The sequence below is a fragment of the Perognathus longimembris genome, chromosome 3 (assembly GCF_023159225.1).
Source record: "Perognathus longimembris pacificus isolate PPM17 chromosome 3, ASM2315922v1, whole genome shotgun sequence".
In the NCBI taxonomy this organism is placed as follows: Eukaryota; Metazoa; Chordata; class Mammalia; order Rodentia; family Heteromyidae; genus Perognathus; species Perognathus longimembris.
Genome location: NC_063163.1, coordinates 86,874,721 through 86,902,717, shown reverse-complemented (window position 1 = coordinate 86,902,717; position 27,997 = coordinate 86,874,721). Strand labels below are relative to the sequence as shown.

The following is a 27,997-nucleotide window of genomic DNA, read 5'->3' as shown; positions in this document are numbered from 1 at the left end:
AGGAAGGCAGAACAGTTACCTGGCCACGCAGGGGGTGTAAAGTGGTGTCAGGGACAGAAATGGAGTATGGGTGGGAAATCCAAGCCCAAGCTGGGGTGGGCCAGGGTAAAGCATGGCGTGGAGTGGGTTGGGGGAAGAAAACACTGGGACACAGGGGGAAGAACTGTGGTCACCTTACTAAGAACTGAGAACTCTGGAAGATGGAATTTAAGAAGTGGGGAAAAGATATAGAGAATAATGAAAGCTGCTAACTTCCTAGGCACCTAATTTTTGCAAACCTAGCTTACTTAGTTCATCAGGACTGATTGAGTATAGTAGTGCGTGCCTGTAATCCCAGCATTCAGGAGGCTGAAACAGGAAAATGGCAAGTCTGAAGCTAGCTTGAGGTTCCATAGTGAGACCCTGTATCAAATCAGCCATGGAGCTGGAAATACAATTTAGTGGTAGAGTGCTTGCCTAGCATGCACGAAGCCCTGGGTTTGATTCCTCAGTACCACATAAACAGAAAAAGCCAGAAGTGGTGCTGTGGCTCAAGTGGTAGAGTGCTAGCCTTGAGCAAAAGATCTCAAGGACAGTGCCCAGGCCCTGAGTTCAAGCCCTGCGACTTACAAAAAAAGAGAAGCAAGCAAACTTGCTTTTCCCCCTGAGCTCCCTTCTCTGGCTGGCTAATGGGGCTTAGCTTGTGGCCCCAGGTCCTCCACCAGGGGTGCCCTGACCCCCACCCCACCCCACACACCTACCAGTGTCCCATGCTTACCCCTCCCCTCAGGGTCAACACAGATTGTGCTGCTTCTCCAGTAGTCACCTCCTGTACTTCCCACACCCAGTTCCAATCCAGCCTTTCAGTACAGGTCCTTGAACAAAGGAGGCTAGAGGAGATGATGCTGGGTGAGCACGGTGTGTGTGTGTGTGGGGGGGCAGGATGGGGAAACGTGTTTGTGTGTCCCCTGGGGAAGTTGGGACCTGGGGGGCAGCACCAGCGTCTGCACCTCCCAGCGCAGGAAGTGGGGGGCCGACCTGGTCCTGCCTGCCTCTTGTCTCTTCCTCCTCCTCCAGCACCCCCACCCTAGCCCAAGCCCACACAGCACAGGTGTTTCGAAAAAAATAAGTTTTTATTGTTTTGGATGCAAATATAGTTTTTAAAATGCATTGTAGTGTTGGCCACAGCTGGTGGAAAGCGCAGCGCCTGGGCGCACCGCCCCTCCTCTGGCTGGACCCCCATGGGCCCTCTCAGAGGAGCCCACACAGCAAGCAGATGAGCTGGTTCCTTTGCAGCCCTCAGTGGAGTGTGGGGTTGCGGGCTGAGCCCCTCAGACTTTTTTCATCCTGCAGGTTGTAAACTATGGAAATGTGTGACTTTGCAGGTCTCTGCCAAGGCGCCTTGAAGAGAGCCGCAGACCGCCAGGCCCACGCCAGGGGAAGCAAAGGGGGAAGGGGAGACGAGACGGGTCTGCTGAATATCTGGAAAGGGATTTTACAAAAATAAAACTACACACACACACAAGCGTGTAAGTGTGCACATGTGCAAACACACACACACCTCAACATTCGCTGTGAGTTCCCTTTTCTGCTCAGAGGGTTGGTTTTCCCAAGTTCTGGCCGGTGAGTGGTGGAGGTGCTGCGGTCCCTGTCCCGGGTGCTGAGTGGGTCCTGGCATGAACTTGCTGCTCCCCCACTCCTGCCTGTCCCCTCCGCCCTTACACCCGTGCCCACGGTAACACTGCAGCCTGCGGCAGGCATGCCCTTGCCACACGGCGCCCTGCTTCTCCAATCCACTGTGAGAAAACGGGTGGCAGAGTCAATCTCCACGCACATCCTGCGTGGGGTGGGCTTCCCGAGCCTGAGCTGCCTGGGAGGCGCGGGCAGGGAAAGCCCACGTCCCCCGCAGGAAGCAGGACGGCACCAAAGCTGTCCCACAGGAAGCCTCAGGCCTGGGGCAGAGCAGAGGGAAGGACTTCAGAGTGGAGAGGGTGCTGGGACACCCCAAGCCTGCTCAGAGCACGCCCAGAGAGACAAAGGAGCCCAGTGCTGTGCTGAGGCCAGCTGAGCCAGCAGAGAGCTGGGTGGGGTGTGTGCACCCGTAGTTGGGAGACTGCTGGCCCATGGGCAGGCACCGTGCCGCCTGTACCAGCATGGTTCCACCGCGGGCCTAAGGAGTCGGAGCGCAGAAACCTTGAGGGCTTTGGGAGGGTGGGCGCCAGTCCCAAGCACACAAACAGGCTCAGGCGGGACCACGAACCCGGACCTGGGCCACCTGTCTGGCTCTGGACTGCCCTCCAGGGAGCAGGTGACCCAGGCTGTGCCGGGCTCCACTGCCCCCCAGCCTCCTCCAGACACCAGGAACAGCAAACACCGGCCCTGAGCCCAGCCCAATTTCCTTGGGCTGTGGAGAGCCACTGCCCGTAGCCTCTTCGAAGGTGGCCATGCGTGTGACCCACACTCCGCACTCCGCAAGCCCTGGTGTGGCGCCGTCCTGCCCCAGGCCGGCCACTCATAGTGAGAGCAAGTGCTGATGGCCCGGGAAGATTTCACAGAAACATCTGCAGATTGACAGGCAGTGGCCTTTGCTTTTATCTTTTCTGGTTGGCTTTTTTTTTTCTATTTAATTCTCTAGAGGGGACAGGATGAGGTGAGGATGAGTGTAAACAAACCCAGGCTTGTGGTATGGTGAGTGCACACTGGAGGCTCCTAGGGCTGCCTTAGCTGTTCCTGAATGCCAGCCTGCAAGCCAGGATGCGGATCAAGATCCAGTCCTGCGTGTGGCCACATTCATCAGGCGAGACTCCAAAGTAAGAAAATTCCCGGGGCAAGACACAACTATGCTCAGAGCAGATACAGCATTGTGGCCTCGCAGCCATGGCAATGGTGAGCACCAAAAGAAATGCACTGACGTTAATCTCAGAAATAAGCATGCGTCTACTAAGGTCAGCCAGGACGCACACAAGCATGCGCACAAACATACACACACGCACACTCTCTCTCCCCCCCCCCACCCCAAGGGTCACACAAGCTAATCGCCTTAAATATCCAAGGAAACAGAATGGTGAAAATTTCAGCAAGTGGGAGAGGTAGGCCAAAAGAAGCAAGAGGCCAGTTCTCCACCCCATGGAGTTTCACACGTGCTCCCACCCAGGCCGGGAGGAAGCTAGCGATCAGGAGTCCTGCTGGCCGGGAGAGCCAGCGCTCTGCTGCTCCCCCAGGCCTCACAGCAGCACCTCTTCCTTTTCCCTTTTTTCTTCTGACCCTGGTGAGCTGTCACCACAGCGGCCTCCGCCTTCCACAGGGGGAAGGGATAAATCCTCTCACCATCTCTCAGCAGAAGTCCAAGGACCAGCCCGCACATCTTGGCTCACCCCTCAGCCCGTAAACACATTTGGAGGGCGGCTGAGGGGTACCACGAGCTCTCCCAGATGGGGCAGATATGCAGACAAGGAAACAGGAGCTGGTCAAGGGGCGCAGGTGGAGACGGTGGCATGGCCAGTCCTCCTACATCCTACCGGAGGCCCTGGGCACCAAGAACCAGTGGAGGCCCCCAAGAAACCAGATGTGCAGTAGGTAGCCCTGCTCCCTCATCTTGAGCCACCTTGGGGTGCTGCAGGCAGACAGGGGTGAGGGGCAAGGAGGCAGAGTCCCAAAAAAGCCTGCTGGCTGCTCTGGATGGGCGAGCAGGGCAAAAAAACCACTTTCCTTCCTGGAGGGGAGGTGCCCTTGGCTGGGCTCCCTGAGAGCTGGAAACGCCCTGTGACATGCAGGAGCAGTGGAAAAGAGGACTAAGTGGGCCACACCGGGCCCCTTCTGGTTCTTTCCAACAACGCTCAGCAGGACAGTGACCCTGGGCAGGCCTGACACTTTAAGCAACACCTCTGCCGCAGGCTGCACAGCCTTCACCGTGGGAGGCTGTGCCAAGGGCTGACCCGGCGGGAGCCCGCCTGCCCGCCGCCTTCACGAAACTCTTCCTCCAAACACAGACAGGACAGACTTTGAGCGGGGTCACATCTTTGGTCAGAAGACTGTCCTGGTGTGGAGCTCCCCACTGAACATCAGGTAAGATGACCAGGTCAAGTGGAGTGTGACCTTCTGGACGCCCGAAGAAAGGTGAAACCATCCCTAGCATGTGGCCTTGTCCCCCTGCAGGGCGGGGAAGCCCTGGGAACACAGGGCTGTACCGTGCCAGGTGGAACTAAGGCACAGAAAGGGTTGTGAGCTGCAGCAGCAGCTGCGCATGCCACTGCTTCTGCTCTTCGTGGCTGCCACACCCACTGTGTGCACGGTGCCCAGGTCTGTGGAAAAGGCACGCTCCTTGCACCCCTCCGATCGAAGGCCAGTTGCAGAAGGCCACCTTGCCCTTGCCCTCAGCAGGGGTCTGCGGAGGACCAGTGGACAGAAGAGAGCTAGTAGGTACATCTCACAGGAGTGCGGCGGGACCCGGATGTCACTGGCCTGCAGAAGCAGCTTTGTCTCCCTGTCCTGTCCACTCACCTTGCTGGCCTGAGGTGGCCAAGCGGGCTGATTAGGAAGGGATCTGGGCCACCCCAAGGGTGAAGAAAGGGAGGTTGGTGGCTGAGGTTGCAGAGTGGGAGGCTCTGCCAGGATTCCCAGGATGCTATTGCTGTGGCAGGCCCCACACCTGCTCCAGACCTGAGCGTGGCACCCTCCTGCGTGGCCTGCAGTGTGGAGCGCGCCCGAGACAGCACGGGGAGAGGTAGGGAGGGGGCTCCAGGCATCTCGGGAGCCCACTGCGGCTAAGCCTGGGACTCGCCGGATCTCTTGCTGATCCGAGTGACAGCCTCCGAGGCCTCCCCTGGCAGCCGGGCCGGGTCCGTGAGGATGGAGGTGGTGGTGCTCAGCTGCCGGAGGGTATTCAGCACCACTGTGAAACAGGGCCATGGGCACAGGTCACAGACCACGCATGACGTGCGACATCTCACACACGCATCCCAGGCGTGACCTCTGCCTCACCCCTGCCCTCCTGGGAGGGGAACGCAGCCAGGGGTCTGAACCCTTCCTGTTGCCATGGAGTTTGTTCCACTCATCTTAATATTAAGCTCCTATAACCCTAAAGTATATGGCAATAGCTGTGCTAGTTCTAAGAATTTAACAAGAAAATGCCTGAGAGGACCAGCCAGGGCCTGGCACGCAGTAACTAGATGCTCGATGAGTATGTGCTGCACTTGGGCAGATGTGCAGCTCCCCGCCCAGGCTCCTCCCCTTGTGGCCTCTCCAAGCTCCCTCTCCAGCCCTCCTTCCCCCCACCCCCCACCCCCGCCTTGGGGACATGCGCACTCACTGGGCCTGAGCACAGGCAGGGAGCAGTGCTGGTCCAGCCAGGCCAGTGCTGTCTGGTGCAGCTCCTCCAGGCTGCTGGTGGACACCATGCCCTCGAAGGACTCAAACAGTGGCTTGATGATGCTGCTGAACTGTGGGGCGTACGTTAAGAAAAAGCTGTATGTGGGCCCTGCACCTGTACCGGCAGGAAATGGCCCACAGAAAACCTGCCAGGGAGGGAAAGCTCAGCACCTCCGGGCGGCACGTGCGCCCTGTGTGATTCCATGGCTGGCCCTCACCACAAGACCACAAAGTGAGAGGAAGGACGCAGGGACCTGAGAGTCTACGCCTGGAATGGGCTACAAGATGGCGCTCGTCTTGTGTTACCTCCGCCGTGCCAGCTTCTCCCATCTGCAGAGCTCTGAGCTCTCAAGGGTATGCGGCATCAGCACGGCGTGTGTGTCCTGCAGTTATCAAACAGGTGGTGACTCAGTCCAGGTGCCACCAGCTCCACCAATGACAGGAGACAGGAACAACGGTGGCGCTTGCCAGATCCTCATGCAAGCTGAACTGTGGGAGTGCTGCCTACAGGATCATGTGTGAAACCCCGCGGTCATAGTCAGCACCAGAAAAAAGAACAAAAAAAAAACACCCCAAAACTTAAAAACCTCCCTTTTGTGGCATTCAAGACCAGACGGGGGCTGGGAATATGGCCTAGTGGTAGCGTGCTCGCCTCGTATACACAAAGCCCTGGGTTCAATTCCTCAGCACCACATATATAGAAAAAGCCAGAAGTGGCGCTGTGGCTCAAGAGGTAGAGTGCTAGCCTTGAGCAAAAAGAAGTCATGGACAGTGCTCAGGCCCTGAGTCCACGCCCCAGGACTGGTAACAAAAACAAAACAAATAAACAAAAATCAAATAAACTTTGCCCCTATTCCCAAAAAGACCAGACGGCACTGAGTCTGAGGAGCCTGGTTTCAAATGGAGGTGGAAGTCCAAGGCTGAGCCCAGGAGCTCAGGACCAGCCTGGGCAACAGAAACAAAAATAAAAAGCATGGGCTGGGGATATGGCCTAGTGGCAAGAGTGCCTACCTCATGTACATGAGGCCCTGGGTTTGATTCCCCAGCACCACATATACAGAAAATGGCCAGAAGTGGCGCTGTGGCTCAAGTGGCAGAGTGCTAGCCTTGAGCAAAAAAGAAGCCAGGGACAGTGCTCAGGCCGAGTCCAAGCCCCAGAACTGGCAAAAAAAAAATAATAAAATAAATAAAAAGCACTGTTGAGAGCCAAATCCAGCTGCTCAAACCCAGTAGTTGTATGTCTTGCTTTCCTCCATTGCAGGCAGGAGCGCCCTCTGCCTGCTGCAGGGTCTGAGCTGGCTACAGGTGTGGGTTGTGGGAGGGTAGTGGTCTGAGCTGGCTGCAGGTGTGGGTTGTAAGAGGTTGGTGGTCTGGGCTGGCTGCAGGTGTAGGCTGTAGGAGGTTGGTGGTGTGAGCTGGCTGCAGGTGTGGCTTGTAGGTTAGTGGTCTGAGCTGGCTACAGGTGTGGGTTGTAGGAGGTTGGTGGTCTGGGCTGGCTACAGGTGTAGGTTGTAAGAAGTTGGTGGTGTGAGCTGGCTGCAGGTGTAGGTTGTAAGAAGTTGGTGGTCTGGGCTGGCTACAGGTGTGGGTTGTAAGAAGTTGGTGGTGTGAGCTGGCTGCAGGTGTAGGCTGTAGGAGGTTGGTGGTCTGAGCTGGCTGTGGGTGTGGGTTGTAGGAGGTTGGTGGTGTGAGCTGGCTGTGGGTGTGGGTTGTAGGAGGTTGGTGGTCTGAGCTGGCTGTGGGTGTGGGTTGTAGGAGGTTGGTGGTGTGAGCTGGCTACAGGTGTGGGTTGTAGGAGGTTGGTGGTCTGGGCTGGCTGTGGGTTGTAGGAGGTTGGTGGTCTGAGCTAGATGCAGGTGTGGGTTGTAGAAAGCTGGTAGACTGAGCTGGCTGCAGGAGTGGCTTACAGGAAGTTGAGTGCTACTCCTTCCCCTCTCGCTGCCTCTGAAGGTGGCTTCAGTATCAATTTTTCCTTAAGGATCTAGATCACAAAGTCTGCCATGGCCCCCAAGCCTTTCTACAAGGCACCAATAGCATTGCCCCCACCCCCAAGTCCTGTCTTGCAGGGACTGAACCCATGACAACCACTGTCTGCCATTTCCCCTCAGTGCCTAGGGGAGGGAAGAGCAAAAACACCCAAAGATACAATCCAGAACTTCCAATTCTGCAGGGTCCGGCTTTTCACATATTCATCAAACATGTCTCTCATGTGATCAAACTGGCGCCGGGCCACTGGGACTCCCGTGGCGGGGAGAAGCTGCTGGCAGGAGCTAGAACAAGAGGAATGTGGCATTGAAGGCAGCTGGTGGCAGAGGACCCTGGGGCACTGGGTGGGCAGGGAGGGTGGGAGGAGGAGAGCTGCTGACCAACAGCAAGGCCACAAATGGCCCCCTGCCTTTAGGACACAGAACTGCACAGGCCAAGTGCCAGAGCCTCACATGATGGCAGCGTTGAGCTCCTCGATCTCCTCCCGAAGCCGCCGGGCCTCCTCCTGCATTTGGCTCCGCTCCTGCTGCAGCTTGGTGATGTGCTCCACTGTCTTCTGCAGCATGGTGGCACGGGTAGTCTGCAGAGGGAGGCGCATCAGTGGGGGGGGGGGGTCCTCACACAAGGGACATCCAGGGACCCCACTTGGGCCTCACCAGCTTGGAGTTATTGGCGATCAGAGTATTGAGGGTGTTGAAGCCCATCTTGATATTGAAGCGTCTTTTCTGTTCAGCGGAGATGTGCTTCATCTGTGGAGGAGCGACGTCACCAGGATGCAGGCCGGGCCTCTAGCACTCTACCTCATCCCACCTCACACAACCCATGCTGAGTGGCTAGAGGCATATAGGGCCCCTAGACTGCAGACAGGCAGTGAGGAGTTCCATCCAGTACTTTGTGGTCCATCTCATTTCTCTCCAACCCAAACCTTGCAGTGCCAACTCCCTCCTGCCACTAGAGATGGCAGTTGCAGCCCCGCCATGCCAGGCTGTGGGAATTGTTGGTCCTTGGACCCAAAGCCCACCCAGAGCTCCCTGACAGGCCCCTCATCACCACAGGCAGACTGGAGCGGGGGGCGAGGGGGGGAATACAAGGCAATGGCTGGAGCCAATTCAACATTAATGTTTCTTGGACTGCGTGAGCCTGGCTCAAACCAGCTTGATCTGTAGCTGTCCTTTCCAGATGAGCTCAGCAGGAATCATGGCCAGGGAGAGACCCATGTACCTTTAGTGCAGTCATATTTTTGGGGTCTGTAGATTTCCCTGAGCAGTTCTGAGGAGACTGAGGACTGGGGCTTTGCTCTGAAGCACACGGAGAGGCCTGCCCTGAGTTTGGGCAGTCTTGACCTGAGAAAAACAGACTCTTCTCAGAATAGAGCCTAAGAAGGAAACTTGGGCAAGAGAGGGCAGGCCACTCCACCCCCAGTCCTCACCGACAAAGGGAACCCCACAAAGTCCTCAGGTTTTAGAAGACTACTTTAACCTCCCATGACTACCCAGAGGAAAAACTGGAAACAATCTTGCCTACATCCCAAATGGGCGTTTGCTCCAGCACAGGCCGGGCCTGAGAAGGGCAAGTTAGGCATGAGGCAGGAATCTGGCCCAGTCCCGGGCCCCAGTCCCACATGGAGAGCCATCGTCCCAGAGGTGGGATCAGGTTTCGGCTGGGATCTGCTTTTTTCCTTTCTGTTTTGGCCACATGGGTTTTTAAATACTTTGTTACCCACTTCCGTAAATGTTTGATCAAAAGCCCATCAACCACCACACTTGGATCCATACCACGTGACACCCTGTGCTATCAGCAGGCTGAGGTCCTTCAAGCTCTGCCTCCAGCAGGGAGGCCTGAGGGCAGCCTTCCCTCCCAGGTCCCAACAGCCTGCCCTAGGGGACACTCACTGGGCCCTGCGGCAGAAACCTGGGGGCTGTCCCCGTGCTGCGGGGCCTGCTCGCCCTTCACCCCCGAGTCCTGTGCTGTGCCTGTGGGGAAGAGGCGTGAGCCCGGAGCAGGGCGGCTGCTTGTGCTGTGGCTGAGGTCTGTCACTAGGATGCTGCTGTGGAACTCTGCAACACCAGGGGCCTGTGGGGACACAGGAGAGAGGTCACCAGGCACCAGTGCACAGCAGGCCAGAGCTGGAACACTGAGTGAGGACCCCCAGGGCCAGGTCTCTGGGGGGACAAGGCATGTCCAGGGCCCTCCTCACCCTAGCAATGGCTGCAGGCGCGATGACCACACTGGACTGGGACACCGTGGAGGCCAGCATCCCCTCTCTCTTCAGAGGGCCTGATGTCATGATCACCGCCTGCGGTTGGCCTGAAAAGGCAGCTGCCAGGACGAGAAGGTGAGAGCGTGGGCTGGGTCTGCCCTGCAGAGGCCTGGCGGCCAGCGAGAGTCAGCTGAGCTGCAGGTACCCGGCCTCCGGGGCAGCACAGGCCTCTCTGCTGCCATGAAAATGGACACGTAGTACCAGAGCATCTCCCATGGGTTTGTGGCTCCTCTGTGGAAAGGACATTCTAGACACAGGAAAGAGATGCTCAAACCCACTTTTTTTTTTTTTTTTAGTATGAAAAAATAGCTAGCTGGGGACATGGCCTACTGGCAAGAGTGCTTGCCTCTTATATATGAAGACCTGGGTTCAATTCCCAAGCACCACATCGACAGAAAAAGGCCAGAAGTAGCGCTGTGACTCAAGTGGTAGAATGCTAGCCTTGAGCAAAAAGAAGCCAGGGACAGTGCTCAGGCCCTGAGTCCAGGCCCAGGACTGGCCAAAAAAAAAAAAAAAAGCTATTTTGCAAGAATCATGTTTTTGATTTTTAAAACATACACCCTATTTTATGTCATATAGAAATTAAGAGACATGTTTCTAGTAACTGTTAGCCAAATTATTTGACAGCATATTTTGGTAATCTGTTAAGAAAACAAGGAAAAACCATTTTTTGTCGGTTGTGGGGCTTGAACTCAGGGCTTGGATGCTGTCCCTGAGCACTTTTGCTCAAAGCTGGTGAGCCAACATTTTGAGCCACAGCACCACTCACTTCCACTTTTCTGATAATTAATTGGAGATTAGAGTCTCACAGGCTTTCCAGGCTGGCATTGAACCACGATCCTCAGATCTAAGCCTCCTAGTAGCTAGGATTACAGGCATGAGTTACCAGTGGCTGGCAAAAAACTACTTATTTTCTATGATTTGAAGACTATAGAGTAGAATGAACTGCACACATGTGCTGCTTGTGTTATGTGTGGGGATCATATTTGAAGCCTTTGGGGCAGAGAATCCCCCCCCCCTACTGGGGGCTTCCACTTACCTGGGGTGAGGTGAGCATTCTTCAACACCAAAGACACAGGCTCAGGTTTGTGAGCAGGCACTATTTTAGGGGGCTGCTTGGGCCTCCCTCCAGTCAAGGGTACAGGCTTGGGATGAACAAAGGTTAAAAGAGATTGAGGGGACCCAGTGGCAGGTGGCTGGGGGACAGGGGACAGTGTCAGGCCACAGGGGGATGGCGAGGGGATCGGGTGGCAGGGAGTGATCACGAGGCCCTGGGTCTGGCTGAAGGAGGTGGCGGAGGCATCGTGGGTCAGGGTGGCAGAGGCTGTATATGTGATGACAGGGGGGGATCTGCTGACCCCAACAAACTTCTGTGGCTGCAGGAAGGCGGATGTGGCTGGGGGGTTTAGGGAAGCGGCAGGAGGAGGGACCAAGGGTAATGGAGGGGTGGCTGGGGCCGGGGCCGGGCTGGGGGGCAGCAGGGGCATGGTGAAGACAGGGAGGAAGGGTTGTGGGACACTGAGTGGTGGTGGCTCAGAAGGCCCAAAGTCTGTGGACTGGATGAAGGGATCCTGGGTCTGGGAGGTACGTTCACAGCCCTGCCCATCTGAGGCATCCAGGGAAGGGGCGGCAGAGGGTCCAATGAGGCTGTCGGGAAGGCTGACGGTGGGCAGAGCAGTGGTTGACAGGATGCTCCCCTGAGAAAGGTAAGGAGCCGGGGTCAGTGCCAGCCCAGGCAACTCGCGTTCACTGTCTGCACCACACATCCCAGCTGTGAATGCAGGATGTGGGGGCAGAGTGACAGAAGCCCTGTCTCCCACACCTGGGGCCTCAGAGCTGGGAGATGGACCTGTGTTCCCAGACCCTGTCAGAGCTTGCTTCCATTTGGAATGGAATGACTGTATGGAGCTCAGGAAAAGCACTGGCTCCATGCAGGTGGACGGCAGCCTGGTGGTATTTGGTTTCTAGGGTCCACTAAAAGTCTCCCATAATCCCTGCTGTCTTCTGTTACCCAGCAGATGCAGCCTAGATCGCAGCTGCTGAGGAATTTCCTCCAGAATGGCTTCAGGTATCAGCCTCTAGTCAGGCCAGCTCTCCCTACGTGGAATCAACCATGCAGATCTCAAACTATAGAAGAGATTCTTCCCAAGCCAGGTGGAAGATGGTGCCAGGTTACTGGTGGCTAACCTGATACAGGCGCCAGTCTGAGACCTTCCCCTAGGGGCAGAAAACCATGCCTCATGGTTTTTCAAAGAAGGCTAAACAATCTCTTTGCACCTTATTCATGTATTCAGCTCTGGGCCTGGCAACCCCTAGCATGTGGCTTGTGAGGACATCACTATGTCATTCATGTGGCTATGGCTAAAACGTGTGATAAGAGCCCTGTGCCTGCTGCCCCTGCCATTTCCCCAGCTTCTTCTACCTGAGCAGGTGGGCTGTTGGGATCTGGTGCAGGTGTTGAGGCAGGGGCAGGCAATGTGGAGCCAAAAATGGAGCGGCTGGAAGAGAAGAGATCTGAAAAAAACAAAACAGAAACAAGAACAAAAACCATGGAGGATCTGATAAGCTCCATGAGCTCACCATTCCTGGAATTAAGATCCCAACAAATGAAGGCCTAATCCCCCCTCCCCAAGGGATGTCATGGTCAGAGGACTCCCCTAGAGACAGCTTTTTCCATAGAAAGCGATGCCTGCCAGCTCTGAAACACTCCAGGCAGGCCATGGCAGCCAGACAAGGGCAGAACCGCCTCTGCTGGGAGGTGGCTGTGTTCTAGCGCCCTCTGCTGTTTAGAGAGCAGCTCCATCACAGCACAGCCGAGGTCCCTGAGGACAAGAGCCTTCTGAGACTGCCAACTTTCTCCCAGAGAGAACATGCCCAGAACAATTTCCCAGGCTTGGCTGTTACTACAAAAAAGTTCCATTTTTAAGAAAATTCTAATTCTTCCCCCATATCCATCCTGAAGGGGAGCCCCAACCTGGGCTGGGCAGAGGAAATGCTGGTGCCATGCTCCCCCTGCCTCATCTCACCCTGGAATGGCTCAAAGGTGTCCATGAAGTCCAGGTTGGGCTGCAGGGGGATCAGGCCTGGCTGGATCATGTCTGCATTTCCCAAATGTGCTGCAAGAACCACATGGGAGACAAGGTGTGGGTACAAACAAACACAGCCCTACGCACTAAGAACTGTGGGCAGCTGGTGGGGATTTCTGCATTCTTAGGGGTTCCTGGCCTTGCTCTACTCTCAGAAGGCAGGAAGTAAAGTTTTTCTCAAGATGTGTGAGTTGGACACCCCCTGGAAGTTGAAAGTAGCTCACCGCTCCTCTTCTCATCCTCACTGTTCTGCAGGCTCTTCCTTGGGGGCTAAGTGAAGACTGAAAGCTTCTGGAATGATTCTTCAGCATCACAGGGTCCTGCAATCTAGGCCTAGGAACTGGCCCATGTCCTGTGCTAAGGGACAGTGTCAGAGCAGACCACTGCCACTGTCTTCTCACAGTGGTACCACTGTGGTGCCTCACTATAGCCAACTTTTGGTCCTCTGCCCTCCATATAAGTGGCCCTCGGACAAGATAGGAAAATCCTCTCCTCAAGACTAGTGAGACACAGACGGCTCTGAAGCACAGCTCGGCCTACAGGGAGCCTGACAGAGAAGGAGGCTGGGCCTGGAAGTTACCGATTTCCCGTGGATTGGGCCAGGCCACCGGCTGGTGTGAAGACAGTGTGGAGAAGAGGGTGTCACTGAATTCTGACATAAGCATGTCTGTGTCCAGAAGCGGATCCTCCTCCATGGGGACTGGGGTCTTCCAGCCATCCCCACGTTTGTGCCAATACAGCACATCATCATCCTGCTGCCCAGAGAGGAGCAAGGTTCAATGGGCAGCACTAGGACAAGGAGTTGGGGCAGGGGACGGCAGCCCCACCAGCTCTCAGCAGCTGCTTGCTGGTTCCAGCCCCTCTGTGGTGTGAGGGGTGTGCAATGTAGGGCTCACTCACCTGAGCCAGGCTGGAGAGGTCCTCATCCTTATGCTGCTGTAACTGTGGGCAAAGGAAGCAGGCCAAGGCGGTCATCAAGTGCTCTGAGAAATGAGGGCCTACCTAGCCTTGCCTTCCTGCACATGCATGAACACTCTGGAAGAACCTAGGCCCAATGTATCAGGAAACCGTTGAGGAGATGGACCCAGGATGTGGGGACAAAGGAGATTGTCATGCAAGGTCTATGGAAAATAGAGGCCTGTTCACAGATAGGAAACTGAACCCGAGTCCCTGCTTTCCCTAACAGTGCTCCAGGCCTCATGGGACAGCTGTGGCTGCATGCCTCGGCCAGCATGTGAATGTGGCCTCTGCCTCCTCTCCATAGGTCGCCAGCCATACCCTTTCTTCCTTCTTTGCTGGTCCTGGGGCTTGAACTTAGGGCCTGAGAGCTTTCCCTGAGCTGATTTTGCTCAAGGCTAGCACTCTTCCACGTGAGCCACAGCACCCACGTCCAGCTTCCATACCCTTTTCTTGAAGTAGGTTCTCCACTTGTGGTACTCCCAGATCACGATCTCAATGCGGCTCTTCCAGTACTTGCCCTCAGTGGTGATGGCCTGCAAGCAAGAAGCCAGAATGGACAGGTGTCTTGGATGGTCAGCCAAGTCCACCCGTGAACAGTGAACTATAGGACACTCGAAGTGACTTCAGGTGGCTGAGCTGCTCAGGAAGCCCCCCTGCCCCCAGCTTTCCTTCTCTTTTGGGTCCCAATAAGCCCTCTACTGTTTTAAAGACCCAGGGTATTTAAGGGGGGCTCTGTGCCCCCAAGTCCTGAGGCTCCACACTGGGGCCCAGGGTCAGTCAGAGAATGTCCAGGCAGGAGAGGAGGGAGAGAGCTGCTGCCTCCTTGTATGAGGAATGCTAAGGAAACAAGCAGCCAACAACTGCTCCCTCGGGTAGCCTCTGATACTCTCAGGGTGAAAATGAACAAATCACAGAAGTCCCAGGCAGAGCATGGTTCTCCCCTACAGCAGCAAATCCCCTCGTAACTCATGATGAGCCCCTTCCCCAGGAGCCGTGGAGACTTGTGACACAGCGCCCACCCTGCCTTCGGACCTTAGATCTCATGCTACCTGCATGAAGAAGTAATAAGAGGCATTAACAAATAAACAAAAAGGACTATAAAGCTGGATATCAGGAGCTGGATGTGCAGGAGGAGGCTGGGCCTGCTAGTGTGTGTCTGTCATCCCAGCTCTGACAGGAAGTGAAAACTAGTCCAGGCATATACTTGGGAAGGAAGCAAGACCCAATCTTGTAAGTTCAAGGCCAGCTTGGGCTATATAAGACGCTGCCTCCCTTAAAAAAAACACACACACACACCACACAGATTACTTATATGCACATAATCAGCTGTACATATAAAATACTGCCAAGTAGCCAGTTGTGGAGGCAAGCAACTGTGAGCCCAGCAGAGGCAGAGGTGGGAGGACTTCAAGTTGGGAGGCCAGCCAGGGCTACATAGTAAAGACCTTGTCCCAAAAAAAACTCCCCACCAAAAAAGAATAAACTTAAAAACCAACAAACAGGATTGCAAGATTACCACCATATTGAATAATATTTCCAATTCCAGAAAACATCAAAGAATTTCAGAACTCTTTTTATTATGTTACTTTAAACTTGTTCATTTTTGGGGCTAGGAATGTGGCTTAGTGGTAGAGGGCTCACCTAGCATGCATGAAGCCCTGGGTTTGATTCCTCAGTACTATATACACAGAAAAGGCTAGAAGTGGCGCTGTGGCTCAAGTGGTAGAGTGCTAGCCCTGAGCAAAAGAAGCTCAGGGACAGTTCCCAGGCCCTGAGTTCAAGCCCCAGGACTGACAAAAAAAAAATTGTCTGTTTGTTTTCATCATAATAGTAAGACGTGGTAAAATTAAAATAATGCAGAAGTCAGACTAAGCTAGTCTGGGCTTTTATTTGAAAGTATGAGAGAGTCCTTCTCAACCAATGGCTGGGTGTGGTGGTGTATGTCTGCTAACCCAGCTATGGGGGAAACACAATGGCTGGGCACAGTGGCACACACCTGTCATCCCCAGCTACACGGGAGCACCCGGGGGAGGAGCAGAGCCCAGGCAGGCTTAGGCATAAAAGCAAGACCCTACCTAGAAAATAACCAACACAAAAAGGGTTGGGTTGGGAGAGTTCTCAAATAATAGAATGCCTGTCTAGCAAGTGCAAGGCCCTGCAAAATAGATGCACCAAAATAGACACCAAGAGTAAGTGATACAGTTATTGTGCAACTGGCTTTTTGAAAAAATTACTCTTTCAGGGATGGGATGTGACTCAGTGATAGAACATGTGCCTAGCATGTGAAAGGCTCTGGCTTCATCCCTAAACCACAAGGAAGGAAGAGGGGGGTTGAGGGGAGAAAGGAAGAAAGAAAGAGGGGCTGGGAATATGGCCTAGTTGCAAGAGTGCTTGCCTCGCATACATGAAACCCTGGGTTGATTCCCCAGCACCACATATATAGAAAATGGCCAGAAGTGGCACTGTGTCTCAAGTTGGCAGAGTGCTAGCCTTGAGCAAAAAGAAGCGAGGGACAGTGCTCAGGCCCTGAGTCCAAGCCCCAGGACGGGGGGGGGGGGGGGAGAGGGGAGGAGGAGGAGGAGGAGGAGGAGGAGGAGGAGGAGAGAAAAAGAGAGGGGGAAAAAAAGAAAGAGAAAGGAACAGAATTCTAGCTACCCAAGGCTGAGATCAGTAGGATTGTGGTTCCAGTCCAGCTTTGGCAAAAAGTAAGATCCCATCTCAAAATAACCGGAGCAAATAGGGCTGAAGATGTCATGAGCAAAGTGCCTGCTGAACATGCTCAAGGTCCTGAGTTCAAACCCCTGCATCATCAAATAAGATCTATGCATGCATATACATAGTAAAGCAAACCAAGAGATAAAAATGTTGTCTCCTTCAATCTCTTTTCATCTGCTTTCTAAGGTCTTATGCTTAGTGAGGGGTCTGCTATCCAGAAGAGACCCAGATTTTAAAGGGAGTCAAAGGATGTGTCCCCACTGGGTCAGCCTGCTGAGGAGGGGGCCTCTGCATGACGGAGGGGGCCTGTCCCTCCTCAAAGTCAAACCAACTTTTCCCAGCATGCCTTGATGACCTCCCAAGTACCTCTGGTCGGCGGTGCTCATCCACATCGATGGAGCTGTCTAGCGGGGTAACAAAGTGGCACACAGGATTCTTGCGCTTCTCCAGATCTGGGCAGAGGGACATGAGACATCACTGGACCAAACCCCTGGAGGAGCCCTGCCCATCCACCCACGTTCTTCCCCTCATGGCGAGACCTTTGGGAGTGTTCTCCCATTCTACTTCCCCTGAAAGCTGGAGGTTTCTGAGAAATAAAGTTGCTCAGGTGAAAGGCAGACTCTGACAACTATATGTGAGCAAAAAAGGGAGTCTGCTCATCAGGAGGAAGGCAGCCTGGCGCCATCAGGCCCAGCCAACTCAGTTCCCACACATGATTGGTTCCTCTGTTGGGGACAGGAGGATATGCATCTTCCTAGATCTTCATTCTGACTCTTCCAATGGCGCCTCTCAGCTATGCTTTTCCAGCTCTCCTGAGAAGAGCCCTCTCTGAACCCAGCCTGCTCCTGAGCACACTCCACCATGCAGGGCCGCTGTCTCTCTAAACTCTTTCTCAGCTAGCTGTGCCTTCTGACTGGTAAGCACCCCTGGTGCTTGGCTTGGTTTTCCCAATTCCACAGACTACTTGAGAGACTTCTACTGAAAATGCAACGTGCCAAGAGCAGGCTCTGCACCCTCTGGGCTCAGGACTGGGTGAGCTCTGACCCCACAGTAGCAGAGGTCCTGCATCTCCCCACGCCCAGGTTCGTGATGCACTTACACTGCATGTACCACGCCCGCCAGATGGCGTTGTTGAGCCGGATCTTGTCTCTCCACTGGAGCTTCAAGCCCTTGAAGTTCTTCCACTTTGGAGACACCAATTTCCCACTGAAGACAAAACACACGGAGAGGACTAGCTTGTTTCTTGGAAAATACAATGAAATTAAGAAGTATGGCTAGGGCTGGGAATATGGCTTAGTGGTAGAGTGCTTGCCTAGCATGCATGAAACCCTGGGTTCGATTCCTCAGCATCACATAAACAGAAAAAGCCAGAAGTGGCGCTGTGGCTCAAGTGGTAGAGTGCTAGCCTTGAGCAAAAAGAAGCCAGGGACAGTGCCTAGGCCCTGAGTTCAAGCCCTAGGAGTGGCAAAAAAAAAGAGAGAGAGAGAGAAAGAGAAAGAAAGAAAGAAAGAAAGAAAGGAAGGAAGAAAGAAAGAAGGAAGGAAGGAAGGAAAGGAAGGAAGAAATGGAAGGAAGGAAGGAAGGAAGGAAGGAAGGAAGGAAGGAAGGAAGGAAGGGAGAAAGAAAAGAAAAGAAAAGTATGGCTACAGCCGGGTGCTGGTGGCTTACACCTATAAGGAGGATGAGGGGTTGGGGATATGGCCTAGTGGCAAGAGCGCTTGCCTTGTATACATGAAGCCCTTGGTTTGATTCCCCAGTACCACATATACAGAAAATGGCCAGAAGTGGCGCTGTGGCTCAAGTGACAGAGTGCTAGCCTTGAGCAAAAAGAAGCCAGGGACAGTGCTCAGGCCCTGAGTCCAAGGCCCAGGACTGGCAAAAAACAAAACAAAAACAAAAACAAAAATATTTTTGGGGCTGGGGATATGGCCTAGTGGCAAGAGTGCCTGCCTCATATACATGAGGCCCTGGGTTCGATTCCCCAGCACCACATATACAGAAAATGGCCAGAAGTGGCGCTGTGGCTCAAGTGGCAGAGTGCTAGCCTTGAGCAAAAGAAGAAGCCAGGGACAGTGCTCAGGCCCTGAGTCCAAGCCCCAGGACTGGCCAAAAAAAAAGGAGGATGAGATCACGGTTCAGAGTCAGACCAGGCAGAAAAGTCCATGAGGCTCATTATCTTCAATTAACCATCAGAAAATGGGAAGTAGTGCTGTGGCTCAAAGGGGTAACCCTGAGTAAGAGCTTAGGGACAGCGCCAAGGCCAGGGGGGCGGGGGTTGGGGGAAGCCTGTCCCTGTGTTTATTTCCTCCAGGCAACATCCAAAACCACTTTCCTGTCATTGACACTCCTTTATCACACTGAAGCCCAGGATCAAGGGCACGTGCTGTGCTGAGCAGGGCCAGGCTCTAGCCAAGCAATGGTCACCTGAGTGGTGGCTGCAGAGGCCTTCACATGGGCTGCGCCTGCAGTAGTCTGGGATTCCTGGGACGAGAGAATGTCTGGAAAGCTGAGCACGGGTGGCTCACACCTGTAATCCTAGTTCCTCAGGAGGCTGAGAGCTGAGGATCACGGAGACTCTTATCTTCAATTAATCACAGAAAAAACCAGAAGAGTGCTAGCCTTGAGCAAAAGGAGCCCAAAGACAGCACCAAGGTCCCAGGGTCAAGCCCCAGGACTTGCCCCCAAAAGAGAAAGAGAGAAAGAGAGAGAGAGAGAGAGAGAGAGAGAGAGAGAGAGAGAGAGAGAGAGAGAGAGAGAGAGAGATCCCCTGGGATGGTCTTTGCAGAACTAGTCTGTAGGCAGACAGAAGCCAGCCTCACCTCTGCTGTGGACTTAGGAAAGACGGCTGGTGGGCCTCAAGAACCTCGTGTCTGAGTCAGAATGCACAGTCCATTCGGCAGTGATGGAAACAAATCAGAGAAACCCACCCTAATGGCTAGAAACCAAAGTGGATGGAGCTTTGTGTGGGGTTCTCTGCTTTTCCTCACTGCCCACTGAAGCATCCCCCTTGTCCTTGATGACCTTGGCAGACTTTTAAAACATCCCATTGCCAGGTGCTCCAGAGACACACAGCAGGGTATGGAAAAGCCTGTCGGAGGTATCAACACCCCAAGAAGGAACACACATAGTTCTGTGAGAAGTTACAAGAGGGTGTGGCCTAGCAGTGGGGAGCTGACCTAGCATGCGCAAGACCCCAGGTTCCATCCCTAGCACTGAAGGGGGGCAGGAGGAAGAGTCTAGAACTTCATTCCTTTCTTTTTGTTGTTGTTGTGGGGCTTGAACTCAGGGCCTAGGTGCTGAGCCACAGTGCCATTTCCAGTTTTCCGGTGGTTCACTGGAATAAGAGCCTCATGGACTTTCATGCCTGGTTTGTCTTTAAATTGTGATCCTCAGATCTCAGCCTCCTGAGTAGTTAGGATTTCAGGCATGAGTCACCAGCTCCTGGTGGCAAATTTTTCTTTTTTTTTGGCTGTGCTGGGGATTTAATCAGAGGCATCATGCACTTTTTTTTTTTTTTTTTTTTACTTTTTACTGAATTACACTCCTAGCCTTGTTTGTATTTTTAACAGTGAAAGATCCACGGAAATACACAAAAGCAGAGAGGAAGGAAGAGGAAGAAAGACAGCCAATCTCAGGAAGGACATAAGAAACAGATAATAGTTATGGTGATGATGATGGTGATTTCCTGGAGAATTAATGATCTGATAGAAAGAAATTTCACTTTTTGCCATTTTGTAGTGTTTAAATTTAACATAGGAATTTAACATAGGAATTTAAATTTAACATAAATTTAACATAGGAAAATAAACAAGGAAAAACTCCAAGTACATTCCAAGACCTTACAGGTCTTCTAGTTAACTCGGAAAGGTAATTAGCCACACAAACCGATACCAACTTGTGAATGAGTCAGTCCTGTATGCTGACCCAGTGAGGCAGATCAGGGTAATGAAGCGGCTGCCTTTAATGAGTGAGCGGAGGGATAATATTCAGTGTCCACTCTCCTCTAGGATTTAATTTTTTTTTCTTCAAACAGCTATTTCTGTGGACCTGGGATCTGGGCCTGGCCCTGCAAGCTGCTACAGCCAATGCTAACAGGCTGCAGGGGACAAGGGTTCACTGAGAACTGGGACAGGCACAGCCACCACAAACACAGGGCAAGAGGAAAGCAACATGTGTGCAGGGAACGCCCTGGCACCTTCTGGCCACCGCCCTGGAGGCTTCTGCTCTTGTGTACAGGCCCAGGCCCCTCTCCTGTGCCTCAAGATCCTCCCTCCTCCTCCTCCTGTGGACAGCCTGGAGCCATTTTTATTTTTACCTCCACAGGAAGTGCTGTGAAGAAGGGGATGCCATGGACAGCAGCAGCAGAGCAGGAGGCCTGAGTCCTCGGCCCAGGCCTCACCTATCACAGGTGAGCCAAGACAAGAGGAGGAGGGCATAGGAAGTGGCTATGGCTCAAAGTGGTAGAGTACTAACCTTGAGCAAAAGAGCTCAGGGGCAGCACCCAGGTCTTGAGTTCAAGCCCCATGACTGACAAAAAAAAAAGTAGGAGGGCAGGCTGGTGAGTATAGATAGGGTCCATGTGTGCCCAAGCATTTCTAGGGGAGCCTGGGGGGTCATGAGGCTTGAACTCAGGGCCTGAGATGGGGCTTAAACTCAGGGCCTGAGTGCTGCCCTAGAGTTTTTTTGTTCTTTTTTTTTTTTTTTTTTTTTTTTTTTTTTGCTGAGACCAGAGGATCTCAAAGCTAGCCTGGGCAGAAAAACCCAAAAGACTGCATCTAAAAACAACACAGCAAGGGCTGGGGATATATGGCCCAGTGGCAAGAGAGCTTGCCTCGTATACATGAGGCCCTGGGTTCGATTCCCCAGCACCACATATACAGAAAATGGCCAGAAGGGGCGCTGTGGCTCAAGTGGCAGAGTGCTAGCCTTGAGCAAAAAGGAAGCCAGGGACGGTGCTCAGGCCCTGAGTCCAAGGCCCAGGACTGGCCAAAAAAAAAAAAAAAAAAAACCACAGCAAAAAGGCCTAACTGGAGGTAGAGAACCAGATGTGAGCAAGAAAGCCAAGTGAGCTGGGTGCTGGTGGTTCATGCCTGTAATCCTAGTGACTCAGGAGATCTGAAGATCGTGGTTCAAAGCCAGCCTGGGCAGGAAAGTCCATGAGACTCTTATGTCTTGTTAACCACCAGAAAACCAGAAGTGGCACTGTGGCTCAAAGTGGTAGAGCACCAGCCTTTAGCAAAAGAACTCAGGGACAGCACTCAGATCCCTAGTTCAAGCCCCATGACTCCATGACTGAAAAAAGAAAAAAGAAAGCCAAGAGAGAGCAGAAGGCCCTAAGCTCAAAACCTGTATGGGGGGGCTGGGGATATGGCCTAGTGGCAAGAGTGCCTGCCTCGGATACACGAGGCCCTAGGTTCGATTCCCCAGCACCACATATACAGAAAACGGCCAGAAGCGGCGCTGTGGCTCAAGTGGCAGAGTGCTAGCCTTGAGCGGGAAGAAGCCAGGGACAGTGCTCAGGCCCTGAGTCCAAGGCCCAGGACTGGCCAAAAAAAAACAAAAAAACAAAACAAAACAAAAAAAAAACCTGTATGGGCATATTAAAGAAAGAAAAGAAAAATAATTAGAATAGAATAGAATGAAATGAGAGAAAATAATGAAAAAAAGCAAACTGAAGTTGCTTGGTTTTCTGTACTTTTATATCATTTATTTTTCATTTATTTATTTTGCCAGTCCTGAGCCCGGAGGATGGCTTGAGTCCAGGAGTTCTGGGCTGCAGTACACTATGCCAATCGAGTGTCCATACTAAGTACAGCATCAATATGGTGACCTCTTGGGAATGGAGGAACGAACACCAGGTTGCCTAAGGAGAGGTGAACCGGCCCAGGTCAGAAACAGAGCATGTCAACAAATTTTTTTTTTTTTAAGAAAATCTTAGAAAGTGAATCCAGCAAAACAAAAGCAGATCCTGCAGTCAAGCTGTCCACATTTTATGGTACTCAATAACAGCCCCACCCAGCTGATAAGGCCAGACACACAGGAGGGCTTTCCGCTGCACTCAGTACTCTGAATGACCTCCCAAGAATACTTTCCTTAACACCTTCTCCTGTGTGTAGAGGCAGGCTCAAATATTCACCAAGGTAAGAGTTTACATAAAGAATGAAAAAGCTGGGGCTGGGAATATGGCCTAGTGGCAAGAGTACTTGCCTCTTATACAGGAAGCCCTGGGTTCAATTCTTTAGTACCACATATATAGAAAAGGCCAGAAGTGGCGCTGTGGCTCAAGTGGTAGCGTGCTAGCCTTGAGAGAGAAAAAAAAAAAAAGCCAGGGACAGTGCTCAGGCCCTGAGTTCAAGGCCCAGGACTGGCAAAAAAAAAAAGAATGACAAAGCTCCCTGCAATGCAATCACAGGGAGGGCATCTACAGACAGATAGAGGAAGGGAATCTATAAACAGTTCCTGGCCAGAGCACAAGCCAAAGTGAAGGCTTTGGAAACTGGCTGCCAGAGACGTCACAAAAATAGGTCATACTTGCAAATGTTTCTGAGTTCCTACAAAGCCAGGCAAGAAACAAGTGTGTCATTATCACCATCGTTAGTCATTTTGGAGGCACTGCTAGCTCCGTAACCTACTTAAAAGTCAGAGAAACCTGAAGCTGGCTGATGCGTCTCAAAGGATAAGGTAACAGTCTTCAGCTTGCCAAGACCTAGAAATAGACTTCCAATGGCTTTCCCTTTTTAGATGAGCAAGAATTCAGTTCTCCCAGTCCAAATTCCTTTCCAATCCCACATCCCAGAAGTGTGCCTTCACAGAGAGACTCTAAAGAACACAGATGAGAAGTACCCAACATGTGTGCCTGGGGGTGGGTGGAGGGAGGAGGGGTTACAGCAGTGCCACTAAGCAAAGGGAAAGGCGGATCTGCCACTCCACACCACAGCTTTCTGGACAGTCTCTCAGGGAAGCAATGCAACAAAGTGAACAGAAGCCACCTTATACATACCTCCTCACATCAAAATTCTAAAATAAAATTATGACTTCCCAAGTGTGCTCCTGAAAATCAGCTCCCATTCTTTACCTCATTTTCCTCTTCTTATCAAACTTAAAACAACAGTGAAACATAAGGTGAAGTTTTAGTTTATTGTCATATTTTAACTTTGGTACATTGGTACTTTTAATCTTTAGAAACTGTGTGTGCGCGTGCGCACGTGCGTGCTTGTACTGGAGCTTGTACTCAGGTCCTGGGCACTGTCTTTGAGGTTTTGAACTCAGGCTAGCACTCTACCACTTGAGCCAAAGCTCCACTTTTGTGGTTGGTAGTAGTGGTGGTCCTGGAGCTTGAACTCTGGGCCTGGTTGCTGTTCCTGAGCTCTTCGGTTCAACAATAGTGCTCCTTGAGCCACAGGGCCACTTCCAGTTTTCTCTTTGTTTATTGGAGATAAGAGTCTCACAGGGGCTGGAAATATGGCTTAGTGGCAAGAGTGCTTGCCTTGTATAACTGAAGCCCTGGGTTCGATTCCTCGGCATCACATATATAGAAAATGGCCAAAAGTGGCACTGTGGCTCAAGTGGCAGAGTGCTAACCTTGAGAAAAAAAAAAAAGCCAGGGACAGTGCTCAGGCCCTGAGTTCAAGCTCCAGGACTGGCAAAAAAAAAAGTTCCATATCTTAAAAAGAATAATAGACTTATACTGGGCTGGGAATATGGCCTAGTGGCAAGAGTGCTTGACTCATATACATGAAACCCTGGGTTCGAATCTTTAGTACCACATATATAGAAAAGGCCAGAAGTGGCGCTGTGGCTCAAGTGGTAGAGTGCTAGCCTTGAGCAAGAAGAAGCCAGGGACAGTGCTCAGGCCCTGAGTCCAAGCCCCAAGACTGGTTAAAAAAAAAAGAGTCTCACGAACTTTCCTGCCTGGGCTGGCTTTGAATCATGATCCTCAGATCTCTGCCTCCTGAGTAGCTAGGATTACAGGTATCAGCCACCTCACTGGTACTTTTCACCTTAACTGTTACTGCATGAAGAGAAGCGTTTTTAATAATTACATTGGAAGGCAAGCGCCTGTTTAGTTACTGTGGTGCTATAAAAATTAAGGTTGCCAGGCGTTGGTAGCTCACACCTATAATCCTAGCTACTTAAGAGGCTGAGATCTGAGGATTGCGGTTCAAAGCCAGCCGGGGCAGGAATGTCTGTGAGACTTTTACTTCCAATTAACCACCAGAAAACTGGAAGTAGTGCTGTGGCTCAAGTGGTAGAGCACTAGCCTTGAGCTAAAGAGCTGAGGGACAGGACCAGGCCCAGGGTTGACAGCCCACGACCAACATCAAAGATAACCTACTCTACTAATATACACTAATAAAAAAGAAAGAAAAAGCTGGGTGCTAGTGGCTCAAGCCTGTAATCCTAGCTACTCAGGAGGGTGAGATCTACAGTTCAAAGCCAGGCATTCAAAAACCGGAAATGGTAGAGCGCTAGCCTTCAACACAAAGAGGCTCAGGGACAGTGCCCAAGCCCTGAGTTCAAGCCCCACAACCACCACCACCACCAACAACAACAACAAAAATTAAGGTCAAGCTAGGCACCAATAGCTCCTGGTAACTTATACCTGTAATCCTACACAGAAGGCTAAGATTTGAGGATTGCAATGAGAAGGCAGCCCAGACAGAAAAATCCTGAGATTCTTATCTCCAGTTAACCATCAAAAAGCCACAAATGGAGCTTTGGCTCAAACAGTAGAGTGCTACCCTTGAGCACAAAAGCTCAAGGACAGCACCTAGGCTCTGAGTTCAAGCCCCAGGACTGGTACTACCACCACCACCACAACAAAATTAAGATCAAGGTAATTAAGGGCCAGCCTCAAGGCCTCCTGGCAAAACAGAAGAAAAAAGAAAGGAAGGGAGAAAAGAAGGCAGAACAACAACAACAACAAAATTAAAAGCAAAAAGAGAATGCCTAAGACATGGATAATTTAACAGAAACAAATTGAGTGCAGAAGAGTCAGCACAGAAAATGATGGACATTATTTTCTCAGACCCTGCAGGAGGCTTGTGGTAGGAAAACAAGCAAGCAGAAGAACGTGTTCTGTTGGCCATTCCTGCCAACCTCCGGGGACCTGGATATTCTGATGGGAAGAAGACAAGTTGGGAGAGAGGTCCTTGTGAACGAACACAAAAGTCAACTGTTTAACAGATTTCTTGACAGCATGAGTTTCAGTGACTCATGGAATTGAAGGGCCTGGTTCCTCCAGAGACCCCATACTAGAGATCGGATCCATCCCTGAGCCTGTCCTGACATCATGAAAATCTTCCTTACCTCATGTGGGGTAGGCACACCATAGAAGGACAGCTGTATGTTGGAAGCCTTGCACCACTCTTTAGGAGGCCCCAAGGGTGGGAGGTTCTCAGTACCTACACCCCAGGCCTTGTCCTGGCTCCCCTGGATAAAAATCTTGCTGAGAGACAACTCTTTCAGCCTCATTCTGCGATACACAGCCTAGCAGGAGTCCAGTACCGAGCAGAGGTCAGAGGGAGGATGCGGAGACACTGTTCACTGGTGAGCATGCCCAGGAGGCTGTGGACCACTCCTTGGACTCATGATTAATGAATTAAGAGATGAACCCTCTTTAAGGCTGAGTCAGCTTTGAGGCTGCTACAAGAGTGATGAAGGTTAAAAAAGAAAAGAAAAATCCTGCAAGCCCATCTTGCTCTTTTCTCCATGCCACAGGAAGCAATCCTCCATGGCCAAGAAAGATCCCAATTCTGCCACGAGTCCTAGGGCCTCACAGCTAGTGGGAGAGACAGGACACCTGTTGGAGTGAACAAATGGGCTCTAAAAGCAGGGCGCTCAGTGGTGTTTTCCTCCAGGATGTCTGAGTAGTCTCCCAGCTAGGGCAGGAGCTGAAGGGAAAGGGGTCCTGGCAGAAAGAGAAAGGAGGGCTGGGAATATGGCCTAGTGGTGAAGTGCTCACCTTGTATACATGAAGCCCTGGGTTTGATTCCTCAGCACCACATACACAGAAAAAGCCAGAAGTGGCACTGTGGCTCAAGTGGTAGAGTGCTAGCCTTGAGCAAAAAGAAGCCAGGGACAGTGCTCAGGACCTGAGTTCAAGCCCCAGGCTGGCCAAAAAAAAAAAAGGGGGGGAGGAAGGAGCGCTTCCTCCAGCCTTGGCCTTGGCTCCCTCCCTCCCTATCAGTACCATGAATGGGTACTTCTCTTTGAAGACAGAGGAGTTCTGATAACACCCTTGACTGCAGGGAGCCAAGGGGCAAAAACTACACTTGGCAGTGGGGTCCCCAGGCCAGTGAGACTAAGTAACAAGCCAAGGTCTTGGAAACAGAGCACTATGGGAAAATCAGCTCATCCACATCTCACATTTAAGCAAAGGGTAGGTAATTTTCTGACTCCATAATCCAAAAAGGTGATGGAAGTACGAAGAGTTTACCTGTTACACTAGTACTTAAAGTGAAGCAGTGTTTCAAAAATAAAGAGAGGGGGGCTGGGGATATGGCCTAGCGGCAAGAGAGCTTGCCTCCCATACATGAAGCCCTGGGTTCGATTCCCCAGCACCACATATACAGAAAATGGCCAGAAGTGGCGCTGTGGCTCAAGTGGCAGAGTGCTAGCCTTGAGCAAAAAGAAGCCAGGGACAGTGCTCAGGCCCTGAGTCCAAGCCCCAGGACTGGCCAAAAAAATAAAATAAAATAAATAAAGAGAGGAAGAAGGTAAGAGAACAGTTCCTAAAAAGGAATCATTGGCACTTAGTGGCAGTAGCTCATGCCTGCAATCCTAGCCGAGACCTGAGGATTGCAGTTTAAAGCTAGCCAGAGCAGGAAAGTCCATGAGACTTATATTTCCAATTAACCACACACACACACACAAAGCTGAGGAGGTGAAGGTGTTGTTCAAACCATAGAGTACTAGCTTTGAGCAAAAATGATCAGGGACAGTAAGTGCCCAGACCCTGAGTTCAAGCCCCAGCACCCCCAAAAAATTGCTTTGGAGAGACACCTCTTTTGTATTATTGATGGTTTGACTACATAAAGTGAAAAAGCTATACCAAGCGAAAGTCAATCAACAGAGTTAAAAAGCTAAGTGTCAAACTGAAGGAAAGATGGTAAAGAACAGTTATGTCTTTAAGAACAGTAGTAATTGCCAAGAAACACTGTTTTACAATGAGATCTGCTAGTCATTAACTAAACCAAACAACCAAGTTTAGCCTCACTGAGGTGATACCACCTTACATTATGAGCCTTCAGTGTAAGCACCACCAGACATGCTTAACCCTAAATCTAATGAGTCCTTTTAGGTCCCAGTGTGGTTTATAGGAAATGTGGAGTTCAGATACCACACTACAGCTGGACAGCTATAAATTCAAATGCACAGAATTGGGAGTTCGTGAAAATAGTCAACCTCATTACTACAAACACCTCTCTATGTGAGCCACCTGCCCGCAGGGGAATGCCTGTGTCCTCCCAGCAGCTGGGAATTCCATGGCAGCTGGATCTCAGGTGGGAAACTGCTCTAAGGGTGGGTGAGATAATGTTCTGACAGGAGTTACCATCAGAAACCAAGCTTGCAGGCTCCACTCCTTACCTCAAGGGAGTTCAGCCAGAGGAATTCCTGCTCTTGCTAATTACCCTTGAAGCTT

The 27,997-nt window shown here is 52.0% G+C and overlaps 1 protein-coding gene across 2 annotated transcripts in view; it reads right to left on the bottom strand.

The window, feature by feature from the left end:
• Window positions 1-1,089: 1,089 nt before the first annotated feature.
• Window positions 1,090-27,997, bottom strand: part of LOC125349161 (MLX interacting protein) — a 39,944-nt gene continuing 13,036 nt past the window's right edge. The window contains exons 2-17 of one of the 2 annotated variants that reach the window (XM_048343011.1): window positions 17,453-17,559; window positions 16,720-16,805; window positions 14,082-14,171; window positions 13,579-13,620; window positions 13,259-13,433; window positions 12,619-12,708; window positions 12,015-12,106; window positions 10,632-11,289; window positions 9,530-9,651; window positions 9,225-9,405; window positions 8,554-8,675; window positions 7,989-8,081; window positions 7,785-7,912; window positions 7,493-7,616; window positions 5,288-5,417; window positions 1,090-4,870 (exon numbers count right to left, since the gene is read on the bottom strand). In XM_048343011.1, the coding sequence (XP_048198968.1) occupies window positions 4,743-4,870; window positions 5,288-5,417; window positions 7,493-7,616; window positions 7,785-7,912; window positions 7,989-8,081; window positions 8,554-8,675; window positions 9,225-9,405; window positions 9,530-9,651; window positions 10,632-11,289; window positions 12,015-12,106; window positions 12,619-12,708; window positions 13,259-13,433; window positions 13,579-13,620; window positions 14,082-14,171; window positions 16,720-16,805; window positions 17,453-17,559 (2,368 nt within the window). In that variant the 3' untranslated portion in view covers window positions 1,090-4,742. The remainder of the gene's footprint in view (window positions 4,871-5,287; window positions 5,418-7,492; window positions 7,617-7,784; window positions 7,913-7,988; window positions 8,082-8,553; window positions 8,676-9,224; window positions 9,406-9,529; window positions 9,652-10,631; window positions 11,290-12,014; window positions 12,107-12,618; window positions 12,709-13,258; window positions 13,434-13,578; window positions 13,621-14,081; window positions 14,172-16,719; window positions 16,806-17,452; window positions 17,560-27,997) is intronic. The other variant, XM_048343012.1, reaches the window with a different exon arrangement.